Raw genomic sequence first — 9,596 nt, forward strand, 5'->3', positions numbered from 1 at the left:
TATCATTTTTATATTATGTATATATTTATTGAGTTGAATTTATATATGTATATATATTCAATATATATATTCAAAACTGTATAATTTTTAATATTACAATTATATATAATTAGAAATAATACTAGTAATATAAAATATAAAAAAATATTAAAAAATTACTATTAATAATAATTATAAATATATTATTTTTAAATTTTATATTCAAATATTAATAATTTTTCTTAATTTAAAAAAATATTTATTTTATTTTATATATAATATAATCAAATATAATTGTAAAACATAACAAAAGAAATATTAAAATAAATGTTTTCATTAACAAAATATTTTTTTTTTAAATTTTCAATCATAATATAGGTATAAATAAGCTTATAATATTTTAATTCGAAAATAAATGAAAGGGATATATAAAAATATTGGAAAAAATATTCCTAATATTTTATTTAAAGAAGTATTACAGTATATAATTATTCATCTTTGGTTTTATCTATTAAAACACACAAAAGCATACTAATTTTAATTTAAAATTTTATGTTTTCATTAACAAAATATATACAAAAATTTTTTCTCTTATAAAGTTGCTTAAAAATATTTCACCATATTTGAGATTTATAAAACTTTTCAACTTTCACTTAGAATAGAACCAAATTTCACAATCCTCGATGTAACTAAAACATACAAAAAAATAATAATTTTTAATATATTTATACTTTTAAATAATTGAAAAAAATTTTAATAAAAATTACAATTTTTAAGTATTGTATTATATTAAGTATTGTATGTTAAAATGATCTTAAAATAATTCTTATAGTTATACCAAAATTAAATTTTATGTTCTCTTAAAATTTATTATATATATTATTATGTATTTATTATATTAGCTATAAACTAGAATAATAGAAATATAAATTAGTATAAAAAAGTACAAAAAGATTTAAGAAGAAAAGAAAAACGTAAATTAATTATAAAATTTGCATAAAAAAATTGTAAATTTTTACTAATACTGTTAATTATTATTATTTTTATATTTATTTATACTATTATTTATTAAAACATAGTATTAAGAAGAAATCTCATATAAGCATGTAAGAAAAGGATTTTAAAATGAACACTTAGTTAAGATTAGATGAGTGAACTTTTTTACGGTGAAAGACCTTACACTTTCTTCACGTGAAGTAAAAGCTTCCAGACTAAACTATGAAACAACACTTTTTTATTCCCTTTGCACAGTTTATTCTATGTTCTATAAGAGAAAGTTTAAATGCTTGCATTTTTTAANAAAAATATTATATATTAATAAAAAATATATATATATTAATATATATATTTTTTATAGAATTCATATATAATTTTTTAATATAAGTAAAAAAGATATAGCATAATATATTAGGAAACATTAAGAAATCATTATAAATTATTATTTAAAAAAAAATTTATCATTAATATAAATATTATTTTAGTTTTCTAATTTCTTTAATTATAAATATCTTTTAATTCTTGTATATTTAATTTTTTTTAATATAAAACGTTTTACATGGGCAATATTAATACATTTTATATTTTTACATGAAACATGTACACAAAATAATTTTTAAATAAAATTTCATATTTTTGTTTTTCGATTCTAGATAAGTAGAAAAAGAAATTTGTCACATATTTGAACAATATATATTTCAAGTACCAAATATGCAATACATCTTAACATTACGGCGAGAACAAAAAGAATTATTTCCAGATAATATTATTGCTTTAATGTAAATTAAAATGAGATAAAACTTTTTATATCTCGGTTTATTGAATTGGCTGCTTGAAAATTAATGCTCTAGTGCGCATAGTAGAATAACTAGCATTCCAGAATCGATCGGATGAAAATGCTGCTACACCTAACATTATCGACTAGTTGAGAATAACAGTAGCACGAATCAATTCGAGAAAATAATATCGAGAGCAGATTTATTTTCAGTCATTTTAATTATTTTTAATATTTCAATATATTTTAATTACATTTTTTACCTCTTTATACTATTTTTTTAATTCCAATTGTGGGAAAGGAGAAAGAGAGAAAGAAAAAGAGAAAGAGAAAAAAACACTAATTATTTTCTTACTTCCATTATATTTAATTTAATATTACCATAAGAATATATACATCTAAATAAAATTTAATATGAAGAAGAGGATGAGTGATGCTCACTTCATTTTCAAGAATCCTTTCTCTCTTTCTCTCAAAAACAAATCTTGTTCACGCATTCAAAACCTTCTTTAGGAATAATGAAATAAAAGATGAATTCTCAGATTCTAATTGCAAAATTCATTTATTTTGCTCTACTAATGCAGTCAAAAGTTCAAAGGGAACAGAACCGTCAATGTTTTCCTGTACAGTACATACCATTCTGGAGCCAATAATATGTTATTTCATCCAATAAAGTTGTATTTAAGATCTGATGATCATTAAAATTGATATCATGAAATAGAACTCAGCTTTGTGCCCTCACCGTGTAACACGCACACATACACACAAACACAAACACACACACGCGCGCGTTAATCATTTAGAGAACACTGGGAAATAGTAACTACGAATGGTTTCATGTAACAAAAGAAAAGAAAAAAACATGTAAAATACTTGGCTGAGAAAAAAAAAGCAACAGAGCAGTCTCTTATAGGATACGAGTCTTTGTTTCAGGAATCTCCATCGAAGGTTATCGTTAAAAAGTATCAATTAAGTCCGTACATTCTCTCCTACACTTATATTGACATGTTACATAAAATAGCCAATGAATTACAAATAATAATCGCTAATCGATACGAAGCTATTGTTTATTAATATTTCCTATCTTCTGTACTTAATGTATTTCAGTATCTAATGTATTCTGAAAGGACGACAAATCTTACGAATATAATTTAAGTAGCTGTTCGACTTGTAAGCTGTGAAAAAACGTTTTGAAAAATTACGTTACGTTTTAATTCGCTTACAAAATCTACAACTATTATACGTACGAGTTTAAATGATGAAATGTGTCTCGAATGAAAAAATTATATTATATGCGACACACTCATTTAATTTTCAACAAAATACAAAGCATTGATGTTTTATTAATGATTCATGACTAATGAAGATTTTGATCGGTCAATATCCGGTACATCATATAAGATAATAAATAACAAGGCAGTGTACGATGGCCAGGCAACCTCATGTGAGAATATAACACAATAAAACTGCATTCATACATATTTCAGAGTATGGTCGCATCACACCGGGTATCAAACGTTGATTCGAATCTTTAAGTTGACACGTCACAGTCAAAAATTTAAACATTAAACTTACAAACACTTTTCATTTTAACACTTTGCGGTTCACAATATTGAAAAATTAATAATTCATTCTGTTAAATTTTATACGACCAATCATAAATTTATATTTGTTTCATTTCGCATTAATTCTAATAATATTTAAATTTTACAAAACCGCAAAGAGTTAACGATCCCTAAACTTAGCACATTAATGACGCTATTTTATGTATAATTAAACACGATCGTGTATGTTTGAAGAAAAAAGACTAAGGTTCGTTAAAATTGAGCACTAGCAAAAAGAAAAAAAAAAAAAAGAAATTACAGGACGCAAATTACCAATATGTACTTCGATTCTTTCGACTATTGACACAAGAATAATAATGGATGATATGGAGATGATATCTGATGATGTCATGAAAGTCAGTCGAGAAAAATTTTATACATATTGCTAGCTAACGTCTGAAAGTTTAATTTTATTATACTGATGGCAGTCAGTAGTTAAAATATTACTGAAAAAACAATTAAAAAAAATTCATTATGGCAAAAAATCGGCAGTTTACAATCGTTAACGCTTCGAGGCTGTTAACATAATGTTTTCTTTGTCAATTATCGTTAAGAATTTTTAATGAAACCATTTAATTTTTTCAATTGAGCATTTTTGAATATACTTATTTAATTGAGTATACATTCAATGAATTTGCAACTGTTTTAAATTTTATAATATCAATTCAAAAATGTTTTTTTATTTATTTGATTTAAGAATAAGTTATGTAGGATCAAACCGAACATAGATAATGTATCTTATCTTTTATAATATCTCCGAATATTTTTCATTATCAAACACACAAAATTTAAATTCCGTTTCAGGTAACGAATGAAGATTATTTTTGAACAATCTCTTTACTTTTTCATTCATAATGAATTATGCAACGTCAAAAAAAATTAATGAGTATTTAAATGATTTTCATCACCGTAAGAATATCTTATAAATAAATGCGAGGTCTGTCAAGTGTCTTGTAAAAAATATGCATTTGTTTGAAATCTCGTAATATAATCGTTACTGACTATACATGTACTTATAAGATAATAGCTGACGTTGCACTTTATTTCGTTTACTCGACTTTATGCATTGTTGAATTTTTTTAGCATAGCCGCTGACAAAAAACAATTGTAATTTAAAAAAAAAGAAGAAATATAGAAACTTTGATTGTTTACAGACTATATCGTCTACAGTCTTCACAGTGACTTCAATCAGACAGGATGTATATTAATTTCGTTATATATATAAAAAAAAAAAATATTAATATAATAACCTGCCAAACAAAATACTAAACATGAATAATAAATGAATTGGTTTAAATTCCCTATGTCTATTATTATATCGTTAAATCACAGTCAATTTTGCAGGAATGGATAATAAATAAATAATTGAATTCTTGTTTCAAATTTTGCTGAAAATAATTTACGAATCTTAAAAAAACAGGAAAGAAAAATTATCACTATCGGGAAACGGTTATTTTAAAATAAATTTTCGTATATTAATCCGTAGAAATGAAAAAATAAATTTCCAAACCGAAGTATTTTTCCTTCTAATCGGATTATTCTATATTAAATATATTTTATAAAACTAACAAAATAATGTTTGCATGTAATATATACCGTATTATAGTCGCGTCATTGACAATAAATGAATATTATAATTTTTATTTATAGAATACTAATAAATGCAACACAAAACTTTAAATTGCTCAAAATTAAGTTAATATCGATAAATGTTAATTGTGATACGAAATATAAAAAACAGAAACGCGTAATGCATGTAGGCCAACATTATTCAAAATGTTCTAAATTAGAAATATACATTTCAATAAAAAAATGTCGAAAAGAAAAAGAAAATAGGAATATAATGTCAGACACATTACAATAAGTCGCACAGCATTTTTTGAAATGTGAAAAATATATCTAATATAGTCAAATAAAATTCATTGTAAAACACAGTTGTTCGATAATAAGTTTGGATTTATGATTCCAAGATCACTGTGTTATTAACAATTTAAGTACTCAAGAGTATGCAAAAAATCATATCGTTAATCTAAAGCCAGCGACTTTTGGAGGCATTACCAATTCAGTCTTAAAATATATAGTTAAAGTTCCCTGATTGTTATAAGAAACTAAAATATGATCAGATCTTTAAACTTAGAATGCTAATATATCCATATGACATTTTTAGATCAATTTTGATACAGAAACAAAACAAAAGTATATAAAAATGTTAATTGATTTATTTATCAAGTTATAAAAAATTTAAATTTATGTTAGATGAAATAAAATAGAATAAGATAGTAATGTGACAGAGATAGATCGAGCTTATTTTATCTAACATAAGCTTAAATTCCTTATAATTCAAATGACATTTTTGTATATTTCTGTGTTTGTTTAGCTTTTAAAATTAATTTTCCAAAAATATCTCATGAATATATTAATATCCTATATATATAATCATAAAAATCTTCAAACTGATGAATTAATTCATTTGGCACAAAGTACATTCAGTATTTTAGCATACTCCAACTATGATGAATTTGCTATTCTATAAATTTTCATAGTATAACATTCCGTTTAGACAATATAAAAGAAAAATCTTAATACACATTATAAAATGTAATAAAAAAAGAAAAATTAAAAATACTTATTGACTACAGCGAATGACATTTTCGATTATCCTCGAGTCAATTTGAATTATAAATGTATGTCAATTATAAAAAATACATTTGTATAAACAAACTAAAAAATGTAGATAAAGTATAATAAAATAAATTAAGCAATGTAAAGTAGGAAGTATAGGAACTGAGTGTTTATGATCTTTCTTAAATTTTCTATTAAGCATAATCGACAAATATGAGATATATATATATGTATGTGTATATATATATATATATATATATATATATACTGTGACATGTAAAAGATAATCGAATCTGAGACACGCTGTATATGTCATTACTATCATTTCCCTTCACATTTGTCGAAGAAATAGAAATCTTATGAACTGTATCTTAAATTAACGTATTACATCTTTAACGTCGTACGATTTATGTAAGGTGTAGGGAGCCAACTTTTCAGTTTATATCTGCGGATAAGTATTGTGGGTTGGGGTTATGTATGAAGGACTTCTTAAAATGTATAAGAACAAGATTAAGACGTCGCAGCTACAACTACAGGGGGAACAACGTCAGGTTCGCCGGCACCATCAGCTACAGCAGAATCAACGACTTTTTTGACTTTTATAGAGTCTGCACTAGCTTCAGAGGAACTCTCTGGTTCACCATTTTGCGCAGATGTACTTTCGCTCGTAGACAAATTAATATTTTCGTTCGATGATCCTTCATTTAGTCCATTTCTTTGTAATTTATCATCTGACACTGGCACATCTGTATCTCCATTTTGTGTTGTACTATTTAATTTTTTCTTTTCGGAATCCACTGTATTTGTTTCTTTTATTTCATCCGCTACAGTTTCTTCTTTTGTTGGTTTCTCTGTTAATTCCTGTTTTGATATTTCTACACTTACTTGTTTTTCTGCATCAATTTTAGATATTGATGTTTCTTCTATTTCTTTTGTTTTAGAAGATTTTACATTAGTCAATTCTGTTTCTTTTTCAGATTTTATTTCTTTAACTGTTTCTGTAGTATTTTTTATTTCAGTATTTGTATCTATTTTGCTACTAGTAGCTTCTAATTCTGTTATCGTTGGTGCAATAATTTTTTCTATATTTGTTAATGGAACATCACCATTTTCTGCAGGTTTTTCTTCTGTTTTTGTCGGTTCTTGTGCAGATTTTATCGAAGATGCATCATTTTCTGATGTTTGAGTTTCTATTATACTAGAATTAATTACAATTTTTTCAGTGGACTCCTCTTTCATCTCTTTTTGTGATTTATTAGAACATTCTTCTGATTTTTCGTTTATACTACTAATATTCTTTTCTTGTGATACGTTTTCAATAGTTTTTACATCTGATATTTTTATATCATCAGATTTTATTTCTTTATCAATGTTTGAAAATTCTTCAGTCTTATTCTCTATAATAGAAACTTGATCAGACTTTGATTTAGACTCACTTGTTCCAACATTCAAGGTATCATTGGCAGTAAGAGTTTCTGATATAGACTCTATAGTTTTTTCAGTTATAGATTTTTCTATTTTTTCAGAAACAGCAGATTTGTCAATATCATCTTTCGAAGATTTTATCGTTGATTCAGTGCTACCGCTCATAGTAACTTGCACATTTTCAGAAGTGTCTAATTTTGTACTCACCTCAGATGGCTGAAGTTCTATTTTTTCAGATTTATTTTCCATTAGTTTTTCAGCATTTACTGCATCTTTCATATCAGTAACCATAGGCTCTTCCATTTTCACATCTGAAGTTTGTGCTTCTTTTAGTAGCTGATCTTTAGCACATTCTTTTACTTCTTCTTGGATAACTTCTTTTACATCTACTTTATCAATCTTCTTTTCTTGATTATTGATATCAGACATTTCAACATCTTCAGAAGTATCCATTGGTTCATTAACATCAGATGTGGATTTGTTTGTATCTTTTTGAACTTCTATAGCTTCCAATTTTTGTCGTTTTGTAGAAGTTTGAAATGTTAAGTCTAAAAATGACTTAATAGTTGTAGAAGCCACTCTTTCTTCATCTGTAAGAGCAGCATTGCCTTCACGTAGTACTATAACTGTTGATAAACCAGCTTCTTTTGCAGCAGTAGCTTCTATTATAAGAAAATATAAAAATTGATATTAATAAAATATAAGAATTGATTTAACTATAACAATGGTTGAAAATATTAAAATATTATAAAATAAATAACTAACCTTTTACAACATCAGTTAAGAAAATTACATCTGAGGATTCAGCTCCAATTTTACTTAATATATTTTTGTAACTATTTGATTCTTGTTTTGGACCTACTTCAGTATCAAAATAACCACTGAAATGCTAAAACAATAATATATACAACCATGTATTATATTCAATTTCTCATATATTTATAATACTATCATATTAGTAAAATATAATAAAATACCTTAAGTAAGTCACCATATATTGAGTGCTCAAATAAAAGTTTTTGTGCTTCAACACTACCACTCGAATAAACATAGACCTTTTTACCATCACTCGTCCATGATTCTAATGCTTTCGGTACATCTTCATAAACACTACATAAATAATTTATTTATCATTTTCTTGATTATTTTTAGTTTATTATATTGTAAATTGTTTATAATAATTGTAGTGACATATTTATGTCAAATTGAAGTGAGCCCTTACACAAAATGTTCACCTCACAATGGTGTGTATACTATAAAGTTGTATATTGTTATTTATTTATTATTAAATAACTTTTTAAAAACATATTTCTTTTTAATATTAATTTATATATAAATTTAGATATATTAAGAGATGTTTATAATATATATATATAATTATATTATAATTTTATTATTATATTATATTATAATTATATATATACATTATTATATACATAAAAATATAAGATTTTATGTTATATAAAATATATTGTATATATTTATATAACATATTATTGAAAATATATATATTTATATTATTTATATATAAAAATTTTAAACATTGAATTTTAAAACCTAAAAATCTTTTACAATAAATAAATTGCAAAAGACTCACTGTGCTTTAATTGATCCAGAATTATAAGCTTCACGCCACATATGCCCTTGTAATTGTTTTAATGCACTGGTTTTTCGATCACAATCCATTTGCCATAATATATTTTTTACAAGTGATTCTCTTTCTTCTTCTGTATTAATATCAGTAATTGGTATAAAACCATCAATTTTATTTTCTTCATCTTTCTTTGCCTATGATTAAAATATTAAATGTCTATAAATGAATTTGTAAACATTTATAATACTTCTTTTAATAATAAAAACACATAATATAAAATATATTTTAACAATTTAAAATTTAAATTTATATTTATAATTTTTAATAAACAAATAATATTATATACTATATCATACTTTGAATTTTTAAAAATATTAATATTTTTTAAGAAAATTTTTAAAATAATTATAAAAAACATCAATTTTAATTAATATTTTTAAAAGTTTTTTTCTATAAATAAGATACATAATAGAGATACAGATAGAGATAATAATAATTCATAATTTAAATTATGTAAAATAACATAAGATAATATAAATTGATTAATATTAAATAGTAAATTAAAATATGATAAATGATTTATTTTAAATAAAAATATAAA

The 9,596-nt window shown here is 23.7% G+C and overlaps 1 protein-coding gene across 1 annotated transcript in view; it reads right to left on the bottom strand.

The window, feature by feature from the left end:
• Positions 1–4,968: 4,968 nt before the first annotated feature.
• Positions 4,969–9,596, bottom strand: part of LOC102672112 (enolase-phosphatase E1) — a 12,422-nt gene continuing 7,794 nt past the window's right edge. Inside the window, exons 6-9 of the mRNA XM_006617242.2 lie at positions 8,999–9,189; positions 8,379–8,511; positions 8,167–8,290; positions 4,969–8,063 (exon numbers count right to left, since the gene is read on the bottom strand). Of these exons, the coding sequence (XP_006617305.2) occupies positions 6,487–8,063; positions 8,167–8,290; positions 8,379–8,511; positions 8,999–9,189 (2,025 nt within the window). The 3' untranslated portion in view covers positions 4,969–6,486. The remainder of the gene's footprint in view (positions 8,064–8,166; positions 8,291–8,378; positions 8,512–8,998; positions 9,190–9,596) is intronic.

This window comes from Apis dorsata, unplaced genomic scaffold (assembly GCF_000469605.1).
Source record: "Apis dorsata unplaced genomic scaffold, Apis dorsata 1.3 scaffold_295, whole genome shotgun sequence".
In the NCBI taxonomy this organism is placed as follows: Eukaryota; Metazoa; Arthropoda; class Insecta; order Hymenoptera; family Apidae; genus Apis; species Apis dorsata.